Source organism: Arachis duranensis, chromosome 3 (assembly GCF_000817695.3).
Source record: "Arachis duranensis cultivar V14167 chromosome 3, aradu.V14167.gnm2.J7QH, whole genome shotgun sequence".
In the NCBI taxonomy this organism is placed as follows: Eukaryota; Viridiplantae; Streptophyta; class Magnoliopsida; order Fabales; family Fabaceae; genus Arachis; species Arachis duranensis.
In genome coordinates, this window is record NC_029774.3 from 107,860,893 (window position 1) to 107,872,475 (window position 11,583).

General features: G+C 34.7%; 1 protein-coding gene and 1 long non-coding RNA gene across 2 annotated transcripts; both read left to right on the forward strand.

The window, feature by feature from the left end:
- The first annotated feature begins 278 nt into the window (after nucleotides 1-278).
- Nucleotides 279-2,053, forward strand: LOC127745661 (uncharacterized). Its single transcript, XR_008006906.1, has 3 exons — nucleotides 279-422; nucleotides 1,560-1,717; nucleotides 1,811-2,053. It is a non-coding gene; the product is annotated as an uncharacterized LOC127745661 (long non-coding RNA).
- A 6,929-nt stretch (nucleotides 2,054-8,982) lies between these two features.
- On the forward strand, nucleotides 8,983-11,337 carry LOC110278700 (uncharacterized). Its single transcript, XM_052258403.1, has 7 exons — nucleotides 8,983-9,427; nucleotides 9,515-9,765; nucleotides 9,861-10,064; nucleotides 10,193-10,285; nucleotides 10,385-10,492; nucleotides 10,603-10,971; nucleotides 11,290-11,337. The coding sequence occupies exons 1-7, from the start codon at nucleotides 8,983-8,985 to the stop codon at nucleotides 11,335-11,337; spliced, it is 1,518 nt and encodes a 505-aa protein (XP_052114363.1).
- Nucleotides 11,338-11,583: the final 246 nt, after the last annotated feature.

An 11,583-nucleotide genomic window follows, 5' to 3' on the forward strand; every position in this document is an offset into this window, starting at 1 on the left:
CGCGCTGCCGTTTGCTTCCTGCTTCTTCGATTCCGTGAAGAACGACAAAGCTGTAACATCTGACGAGGTGGAAAAGTGCCAGTTCCAGCTTCAAAGAAGGCTGTAGGTTTCTCCTCTTTTTGTTTTTCTGCAGTCAGATTCATGAGGATGACTCTAAGTTTTCATTCTGTTTTTTTTTAATTATTCATTGTTTTTATTATAATTTCTGACCTTGGACCTGGGGCTTGCAGCGAGAATTGTATACATCAGATCCAATTGTTGCGTCTGGAACTAAAACACGTCGAATAACTGCAGATTCTTCACCCGATTCTGAAGTCATAGTGGCTATTCTTATGGGGTTTGGTTTACACTGCAGGCTTTGGGGATTCTTAGTTTGTGTGTAGCTGATGATTGGTGTTCTAGTTTCTGTACTTTTTCAATTGGTAAGTTTTTCTTTTTGGTGCTGCTTTTGCAATTTTGGTTGCATTTATTTATCTTTTTTGAAAATTTGAATCTTTGAATTGAAAGCTTCGGGTTCTGCTGTGCGTGTGTGTGTGTGTTTTTTTTGGTTGGGGGGGCTGCTCAACCCTGCTAATGTTTGTAATCTCCCCGACGCGCTTTTTCTGTGCAAAAGCATGTCTAGTCCAAATGTTAGTAAGAATTAGGGCTTTTTGTGTGTAGTTATTAGATTGTGATTCCCCTTGCTTGAAAGGACATTTTTGTACCGTCCAAATTTTAGGCTTGTTCCATAACTTGAAAGTGTATGTTTACTTTCTTCACCATGGGGTTGCTGTTTATTTGGTTGTTTAACTTGTATTAGTTTCACTATTTCAGTGTATACTTTCCTTATGCTAATATATATGTCTGGTAACCTCTTTTTTAATTTTGGATCCATATCAGCAATTGTTCAGAGCTGAGTAGAAAGTATCATTTTTTGGTGCATTGGATTTCAAGGCTGTATTATTGGATAGAAGTTTGGAAACTCAAGTAGAGTTTGAAAGTTTAAAAAATCAGGGGAATATTTATGCTCAATCTACCTGTTACATAGAGCTTGTGAACTGCTTTGAGAATATTTGGAATATCAGTCAGGCTTGGCTCTGAGGAATAAGCATTTTTATACCTTATCTGGAGTTGATTTTAGAATAAGCAGACTGCTACAATAGATATTGTTTGCTGTGCTCTTTCTAGATAGAGCTGCTTTTAGATGGTTCTGATGGAAATTTTGCACACACTGAAATCAAAATTCATATTTTTTCTTTAATTATTATTATTATTATTATTATTATTATTATTATTATTATTATTATTATTATTATTATTATTATTATTTTGAAACTGCTGCATTAAAAGATCATTAGAATGGTTAAAGTGCCCATATCCAACTTTTTCTGGAACTACAAGGTTAAATAGGGATTTCATGTCTTATCAGTGTATATACCCTTTTTCCAATGTCAAGAAAAGGTTTCAGTGGATGGTACACAATGGTGCTGTGTAGGAAAATTTTGTGTGTTGTTTTTGTTCTTTTTTTTCCTCCCTTAATGGAAGCATCAAAATTTGCTAACTCCTTTACTTTTAAACAGTGGTCCCAGGGCTGTTTCTGTTGTTAATTCTTCCTCGGAAAGACTAGGAGGAGCAAAAGTTGTCGCTACTGCTGTGGCTCCAAATGATGTGGCAAAAATTCAGGAGTTTCTAAAAAGATGGAGTGATGTTGAACATGTGGATCTTATACTTACCCTTGGTACATTTCTACACACATCAGTTTTGCTATTGAAGTCCAACAATTCTAGTTTTGTTGAATTGATTTCCCATTTTATTTTCCTTTCCAATCAAGGTGGGACCGGCTTTACCTCACGAGATGTAACACCAGAAGCTACAAAATAGTTGATTGAGAAGGAAACACCTGATCTTTTGTATGTAATGACACAAGAAAGTTTAAAGGTATGAAACTCTTGCATTTTTTGGTTTTTCAGTTTGATTAAATGATTAAATTTTATGCATGCTTAAATATGTAGACATCATGTGCATTCTTGGTCTACTTCACTGGTGGGTTGAAGCCAACATTTGTCAATTTCTCATTTGAATTGTATAGTTGGTATTGCCTTGGGACTGTGGCTTTCTAATCGTTAGACAATTATGGTTGTATCATACTTAGTTTAGGGAAGTTTCATATTAATTGATTGCTTCGAATGGTTCTCCAGGGGTTCATTGTATTGTTTTATAGATTTGATTAATTTGTTAAGTCGGAAACCCAAAGAAAACTGCTGAGTGTATGGAGGCCTTATTGCCTTCACGTTTAAATGGAGGGAAGGGTCTTCCGACACGATATTACGTGAGTGTTGTCTTGTGGTTTCCTAATTTTGTTTATTTCTCTATTTTATGTCAGTAGAAGAGTTAGAATGAGTGCGAAAATGGTGTTTCTTGTGAATGATTGAGCTTTTTTTATTTCCCCAACTGTTAAGACAAGAAGTTAAAATAAATGAACATGAAAATTTAGTTTCCGAGTTTATTTGCTTTTAGTTTTCAGATGTTTACTACCCTTGTTTTTTGGTAGTTTTTCTTGTTTCTCACTCTGGTCTCATTTGTTTCAGTTTCACCCAAGGCACCTAAACTAAAGCCAATAGCTATTATTATTTCAGTTTATTTGCTTTTACGATGTTTCAGTTTCTCACTCTGGTCTCATTTCTTTTAATATTGAAATTTGTGAATTGGTGCATTTGGTTTGCTTGGTTTATGCTATTTGTTATTATCAGTATTAATGCACGCCAAGTGCTCTCTGATATGCCTCTTTGATATTCCTCTTTGGTTTATGCATGTTCACAATTCTGAATTCTTGTTTCTCTATCCAAGTTCATATTTTTATTTTATATACATTACAATATAAGAAGCTAAGGAATAAGAGATCTAGTTTGCTTATTGTTTAAGATTGCTAAATCATAGCGGCAAAGAATCTTAATTCACCAGTGTTTATCATCAATGTTATTGAAAAAACACACCTTCCTCATACACAATGTTGTTAATAATAAGTCTTAAACAAAAGAGAAGAAATGTTGCCGTTATCATGTCGAGAACTTGGAAAAGTTTAAAGTTCATTTACCACATAAGTTGACTTTGCTTACATCCTGCAAAATTTAAATTCTGGATTCCTTTTAAATTACCCTCAGTAACTTTTTCTTATTTTTTATTTAGAAAATTGGAAGGTTTATTATTAAGCTAATAAAAAACAGTTTATCCAAAATTTCATAAGATTGTTACTTTTGGTGGAACTAAAATTTTTATTGAATAGAAAAAATAATTTTCAATTTAAGCAATCATACATATTGATATAAGATTGATATTTAAACACAATGAATGGTAAAATTTAATGCATATTTGGATCCAGCATGCAATAACATCACAACTTGGACTCCTTTATGAATGAGCTATACAAGAACAGAGAAAAAAAACGAATTAGATCATTTTATCTTAACAAGGCTTGAATCTCTGACGGCCACACCTCTGGTTTATAGTTCTGGGCTATATTTTTTACAAAGTTTGGAACGGGCTTGCTTGCTTTTTGGTCATTTAATTTGTTTCTATAAATAGAATTCTGTATTTGATTGAAGTTTAATTTAAGTAGCAAGTCTGTAATCAAACTAGTGCATATATATGAGTTGGTTATGGCTGTGTTGTGTTGAATGTGCTAGTTGAATTGATTTATTTTTTTTGGTTAATATTATTTTTGGGTGCTATGGAATTATAGAATAGAATAGAACTGATGTTATTAAACTCTGAATTGATTTATTTTTGTGTTGTGTTGAATTGAAAAGCTGCATTCCTCTTGAAAGTTGAAACCAAGTTAATACTATTGTTTTAACTCTTTCCTAGCAGTCAATAGGCATTTGGTTTAAATATGCATGTAATGTTGTTACAAAGAATTTGATACTTGTTACTTAGCTAGCCTAAAAAATGTTTTGTTTTGTTACTTAAGTTCACAACTATAACAGGTTTTGGGATCACGTTTCTGTGTCTAAAATGGAAAAATCCTTGGTTTTACAGCTGCTGCCTCTGCTTTTCTTTATTTTTTTAAGCTGTCCTTTTTCTTTCTTTTTCTCTAATGTATGTGTTTTTTAAAGCCTCACAAACTTTAATTTCAAGTTTCATGCTTTTTTTCCTTTAGGGAGAGGAGAGAGAGGAGAGGAGAGGAGAGCTTGTTTAGACTAGAATTGAATACCCCTTCTTATTTCTTTCTTTTTCATTTAAAAAAAATATTTTTGAAGTACTTGGTATTAAATATGCTGCCTTTTTAAATTAGTTTCTTTTTAGCTTCTTTTATAAAGTAAGGATTGTTGGGACTTCTTAGTTCTACAATTTTTAAAAAATCTCACTGCCTTACACTTGCTGAGTTATCTTATAAATGAAGTGAATGCATTTACTGAGTTATCTTATAAATGAAGTAAATGGTCACTAGAGTACATTTATGGGTCCATATAGTATTTAATATGAACTAATAATCTTCTTGTGTCAATGTGTTTTGAAGAGAATTGAACGAAATTAAATGGAACTTTTGCTATTGAATAATATTGAAGTATATTGAATGTCAATGTTTATATAGCCTCTGGATTATTAAAATTTGAATTGTTGTGTTATATTTGAATTGTTGTCTTATATTTTATAATTGCATAAATTCTAGCAATTTTGGTGCAGGAAATATCAGCTTTCTCTCTAATTAATAAGTTCTGCTGTTTCTGTGGTACTGCTTTGCTGTTGCTTTGCTACTAATTATCTACTGCTGAACTGCCACTCGCTGCTGCTGCTACCTCTCTAATTCTGCTTCTGCTGCGCTACTACTTTGGTGCTGTTGTGGTATGGATTAAGACAGTATTTAAGGTTGGTTCATGCGAATTTAAATACATCTATTAATTTTTTATTGATGTTATGTGTACAACTTAAGTGCTTTCCTGAGGCACTCACTTCAGGATCTTCTTTAAGAATTGCTAAAATTTAATTTTCTTTGCTATTTTATGTCTAATGCCTTCAGTATTTTGGAGACATGGAAAATATTGTCTCTAAGTTAATTAGGAAACTAGACTCGCAGTTAGTGAGACTAGCAGTAAAGACTTCAAACTAGAAACTTAGCTATCTATTTGAAATATATAGGTTTTCGATGGATGTGTCTAAAGATTGGATGGATACACCACGTCATGAAAAAGAATATCAAGTCGGTGTAGAAAAGTTTTTACACTTTGCTTTTTCATCACCGGGAATTCCTCAAGGGGAAGAAATTCAATGCCCATGTGCAAAGTGTTGTAATAGACTTTGGTTAAGGAGAGATGTCGTGTATGACCATCTAATATGCGATGGATTCGTAAAAGGTTATAGGAGGTGGTTTAATCATGGGGAATCACTTGTTACTATGGATGTTGACAGTGACACAGATGAGGAATATAACTGCAATGATAACATTGATGAGTTGTTACGTGATAGATTCAGAGATACTACACAAGTTGATGGACATAACATGGGGCCTAACGAAGGTGCAAAAGAATTTTATAAATTAGTAGACGAGGCAAGCCAAGAACTATATCCTAGATGTAAAGGATTCACAAGATTATCCTTTACCATCCGTCTTTACTTGTTAAAATGCTTGCATGGTTGGAGTAATGCGCGTCGTTCACTTCTCTCTTAGAATTATTGAAAGAAGGAATGCCACATTTGAATATTCCTACTTCTTTTGATAAAACAAAGAATATGGTGAAGAATTTGGGCCTTGACTACCAAAAGATCGATGCATGTCGCAATGATTGCATGTTGTATCGGAACGGGCATGAGAATGACTCATCTTGCCATGTCTGTGGAACATCCCGTTATATTGAGCATCATGTAGAAGAAGACGATGCTACCTCATCTAAAAAGCCTCGTAAAGTTGCTGCAAAAACTCTAAGGCATTTTCCCCTGATTCCCAGACTTCAAAGGCTTTTTATGTGCACAAGGACGGTTGAAGCTATGTCCTGGCATCATAATGAATGTGTTAAAGATGGGTCGTTAAGGCATCCTGCCGATGGTGAATCTTGGAAAGCATTTGATAGTCGACATGAAGATTTTGCAAAGGAGCCTCGTAATGTGAGACTTGGCTTAGCGAGCGACGGATTCAATCCGTTTCGAACTTTGAGTAGTACACATAGTACATGGCCTGTTGTTCTGATGGTGTATAATCTACCCCCTTGGATGAGCATGAAGCCTGATTATTTTATGCTCTCTTTACTAATTCCTGGCCCACAATCACCGGGAAATGATATTGATGTCTTTCTTCAACCACTAATTGAAGAATTAAAAGAATTGTGGGAGTTAGGTGTTGAAACATATGATTCCAAAGAGAACAAAACTTTCAACATGAGAGCATGTCTTTTATGGACAATTAACGACTTCCCTGCGTATGCTATGTTATCTGGGTGGAGTACAAAGGGAAAATTGGCTTGTCCGTGTTGTAATGATGAGACTTCTTCTATATATCTGAAACATAGCCACAAGACTGTTTATATGGATCATCGAAAGTTTTTACCTATGAACCATCCATGGAGACATAATAAAAGATCTTTCAATGGAAAAACTGAACTTAGGTCTCCACCGCAGTTGTTAGATAGAACAACTGTATTTGATATATTGCAAGGGGTAGATAATTCTTTTGGGAAGAAGCAAAGGAGATCAAAGAATGGCATTTCAAATTGGAAAAAGCGGTCAATCTTTTTTGATTTACCATATTGGAAGTTCAACATGTTTAGACACAACCTTGATGTCATGCACATAGAGAAGAATATAGTTGATAGCATAATTGGAACTCTTTTGGATATTTCTGGAAAGACAAAAGATCATGCAGCTGCACGTTTTGACCTTAAAGACATGGGTATCAGGAAAAACCTTCAACCAAGAGATACGAATGATGGTAAAAGAACTAAGTTAGCAAAGGCATGCTTCTCAATGACTGCAGCAGAGAAAACAATCTTTTGTAGTGTGTTAAAAGGGGCAAAATTACCAGACGGCAGCGCTTCCAATATCGCTAGATGTGTGCAGCAAACAGAAAAGAAGATTTCTGGTTACAAGACCCATGATGCTCATTTCATGTTACATTACTTGTTGCAAGTACCGATCAAGAGCATACTTCCTGACCATGTTGCCATCACTTTAGTTCGATTATGTTCATTTTTTCGCCGGATATGTTAGAAGGTAATTAGCCTAGATGAGGTAGTTAACTTAGAAGCAGAGATTGCTGAGACATTATGCCAATTGGAGAGGATTTTTCCTCCAAGCTTTTTTGACATAATCGTGCACTTGCCTATCCATTTGGCAAATGAAGTGAGGTTAGGTGGTCCAGTTCAGTATCGTTGGATGTACCCTGTTGAACGATATATGTGCACACTAAAATCGTATGTTCGTAACAGAAGTCGTCCAGAAGGATCCATTGCCGAAGGATATTTGGTGAATGAGTGTATTAATTTTTGCTCAAGATATTTACATGAAGATGTCCAGACAAGATTCAACAAAGTCCCTCGAAACAATGATGAGTGTGTTTCAGATGAGCTGCGAACTCCTAGTTTGTTTCCAAGCAAAGGATGTCCTTTGGGTGGAAAAATGGGAGATTTGTTCATGTTAGATGAAAAATCAGAAATACAAGGTCATGCATACATCCTAAACAATTGTGATAAGATCGAGGTCTACATGAGGCATTTTGTTTGATTCATTGTCATTTCGTAGACCTTAATCATAATATTTTACCCTACTAACAAATAAGAATATGAATATTTGATCTTCAGAGAGCATGAGGAGGCAGTAAATGATAACAATCCACGAAGAACAAAGTGGGAGAAAGCCAAACACCATAGTCAACAGTTCTCAGAATGGTTTAAAACTCGTGCCATGAAAAAGGATGTGCTGGTTGGACAAAAGGGTTGGCTAGGGGGCCAAATAGAGTTGCAAAAAGATTTTCAGGTTATGTTATCAATGGGTATAGGTTTCATACAAGACACCGTGATGCAAGACGTAAAACCCAAAATAGTGGTGTCACATTGGAGGCATTGACTCCTAGTTTTGCTACTGTGAAAGATAAGAACCCAATTGAAGCAAAAGTAACCTACTATGGTAGAATAGTTGATATGTTTGAATTAGATTATTATGGCCAATTTAAGGTAGTCCTGTTTAAGTGTGAGTGGTATACAGTTGCAAAAGACAATTTTGGTCTCTCATATGTGTATTTCAATAAAAAATGCTACCAAGAAGAACCATTTGTGCTAGCATCCCAAGTAAACCAATGCTTTTATGTGCAAGACCCATATGTGAGTGACAAACACTATGTTATGAAAACAATTCCAAGAGATTTATTTAGGATAAGTGATGACCTTGAGTCTGATTCGCCCATAATATATGCAAGGGAGCCATGTGAACCTGAAGTGATTCCAAGTCTCCCAAATGATAATGGTGAAGTTGATCTAGTGAGGAATGATCTACGAGCAACTATTATAGATATGGCTCCAAATATGTTTGCCAAACAACGTGGTGAGGAAGATGAGGAAAGCGAATACGAGTATATGGAGGACTCTGATTCTGAAACATCTTGACATTCTTTCATGTAATGCTATTTTGGTAGAATTCTAGATGTCTCATTTGTTTTAGTTATTTCATGTAATGCTATTTTGGTAGAATTCTAGATGTCTCATTTGTTTTAGTTATTTCATGTAATGCTATTTTGGTAGAATTCTAAATGTCTCATTTGTTTTAGTTATTTTGCTTATTTAATTACTTTCTTATGTTGATTATGTTCATTTAATTATTCATAAAATAACAAATTTTTCATTGCAACTCTTTTGTGTATGCAGAATGGAGAAAGGAGAAATCACTAAAAGAAAACGGATAAGTACCTTAGCACAAAAAATGAAAGAAAAAAGTCCGAAAAAAAAGAATTCCTTTGAGGTTACACAAGTGAGGTCAAGTGCTGAATTGCTACAACAATACAATATTAAAAGAGAAAAGATCATGGCTGAAAATAAGAAGGCTAGCTTCCAAGCTCAAGACCCAAAAGATCAAACAAGAAACCAACCTATCACAATTGTGGAAGATGCCATTGAAGAGCAAGCTAGAACTCCAAAGAAGAAAAAGAAGGTCCAACCAATGTCACTTTTTCAAGAATGTGAACATAATGGGAACGGGACAATGTTTCAAGCTGAAAAGACCTCCAAAACTGGGAATCAAAGGACTGTTGAAGCTGATACAATGGAACAAAATGATTTAAGTTCTGATGATGAGGGAGAAGATGCAAGCGAGCTAAGTGCAAGTTCAATGAAAAAAGGAATGAGTCTTGACATGTATTTTAAGGTACATGGGATAAATTTGGAAGATGAAGAAGTTGAGGAAGATGAGGAAGATGAGCTTGATGATGCTGCAAATGATGAGGGTAATGGAGGACAAGCTAGTAATGAAGGTGCTTTTCTTGTTTGACCTTATTGTCAAAATATAGCTTGTATTACTTCTAAGTTGATTTGAGTTAAAATTCTGTTATTTTAATCAGAATTAGGCACAATAAAGAAGAAAACTCGTGGAAAGACAATGTGCAAAAAGCTTCATGCCACTGATTTTAATGATCGACGGGAGGTGGAATTTTTTGGAGGGCAACCTATAGGTCCAACCAAGGAGGTTGTATCTAACCTCAACCAACTTTTGGGCACAACAGTTAGAAATCCTCGTTTTGTGACTTTGCTATATACTAGTTGGCATGGTGTGCCTAAAAACATCAAAGAGGACATGTGGGAGTATGCCAATGTATGTAAATATAGCATTATAGATAATGTTTTTAAAATTTATTTGTTACTTTATTAATGCTAACCTTTGACATTCTAATTTGTTGTCTTTTTTAGCAAAAATTCATTCTTCCAATAACTTCAAAGCCGTGGGTAATGAAGGGATTTTGTCGTGCATGGAAAAAATACAAAGGCAAAATAAAAAAGGAACATTTCTTGAAGTACAACACAAAGAAAGAAATGATAAAGAACCGACCGTTAGAGATCCCCGAGGTTCAATTTCGCAAACTAATTCGGTATTGGAGTCTTCCGACTGTCAAGGTAATTTTGTCTTTTTGTTCTTTATGTGATTAAATTTGGTGTTTTGGGAAAAGTTAGTGTGATTTTGAAAAAACAAGAAAACATGTTTATTAAGAATAATAACATCTCTTTTTCATATTTATATTTAGGCTGTGTCTACTAAGAATGCTGAAAATAGGTCAAAGCAAACATGTCCTCACCGGATGGGTTCCACAAATTTTGGAATAGTGCGCAAGCAGCTGGTAATATAAGATTGATATTTCTTGTGATTTCTCATTTATATTCATGTTGTAGTTTTCTAGTTAGTATGCCTCATGTAAATTTTTTTATATGTACTCTAGCGCGACTCTAAAGAGAATAGTGAAGAACCATCAAGAGTTGAAGTTTTCATAGCAACTCGCACAAGTAAAAAAGGAAAAGAAATTGATGCTAAAACACAAAGCACAATTGTGAGTTTTTTGTATTTGTATTTGGATTTGTACAATATAAATTCTATAGTGATTTCTATTAATATTTAGTTAATGCGGCTTTGTATTTTATTGCTCCTCACTTTTGACAGGCTGAACTTCAAACCCGAATAGAGGCAGGGGAAAATGATGAGGATGCATTTGTAGGAGTGCTAGGAAATGACCAACCAGGTCGAGTTCGTTGTTATGGGGCTTCGATTACAAGAAGCTCTCTTAAAAAGGATGAGGAGATTCGACAAGTCAAAGTTGAATACAACAACAAGGTTGAATCATTAGAGAAGAAGATGGACGGTGTATGCAGTTTACTAAAAGTATTGGTGCACCAAGTCAACCCTGGAATGAGTGAGGAAGAGGTAGCAGCCTTAGTGCAAGCTGCCCAAAATTTTCCTTTGGATGCCTCAAGTAGCAGACTGAGATATACTCCTTGCTCGTCCGAATCAACTCATATTCCACCCAAAGATGTAAGTCACTATCTTTGGATATTCGATATATTTCCAACCAAAGTAGTTGACTTATTGTTGTTGTTGATTTTGGACATGTGATGATAGTGAGACAAAAGTTTATAGACGGTGCTAATAGTGTTGAATTAAAATCTGAATTCCAATTTGTTGAAGCTTTAGTGGTGTTTTGTTTTGTGTCTAGTGTGGCATTGAATCTCAATTTTGGAAAACACGAGAAATCTTTGAAGATTTGCACTTTTTCCTAATTAAATTGGAAAAAGGAAAAGAAAAGAAACCATAATTGAATTTTAATGGTTTTGTTTGTTTTTATTTTTGCAGACTCCAAAAGGAATTAATGGCTCTCATGGTATATTTCATTTTGCTTGATTTATTTATTGGGGATTGGTTTTTTCTTTCTTTCTTTTCCCACCTTAAATATTAATCAGAAGAAGGAATCAGTTATAGAATTGATCCATATGCAATTTGTATTGATTCTCCAGTTGCTAGTATGCATGTGACTGTTAGTTTGGTTAATTTGGTTGTGAAATATATTAGGAGTTAGGGTGATACATGTCACTGTTGTGTAAAACATGTGACACTTGCAGCAAAAAAGGGGGGGAGGGGGCTGTTTGA

Bases quoted from the DNA above. Each gene is read 5' to 3' on its own strand.
- LOC110278700 (XM_052258403.1), top strand. From the start codon at position 8,983: ATGGCTGAAAATAAGAAGGCTAGCTTCCAAGCTCAAGACCCAAAAGAT. The intron at 9,766-9,860 runs GTATGTAAATAT...TGTCTTTTTTAG, and splicing joins ACATGTGGGAGTATGCCAAT to CAAAAATTCATTCTTCCAAT. The intron at 10,493-10,602 runs GTGAGTTTTTTG...CACTTTTGACAG, and splicing joins CTAAAACACAAAGCACAATT to GCTGAACTTCAAACCCGAAT.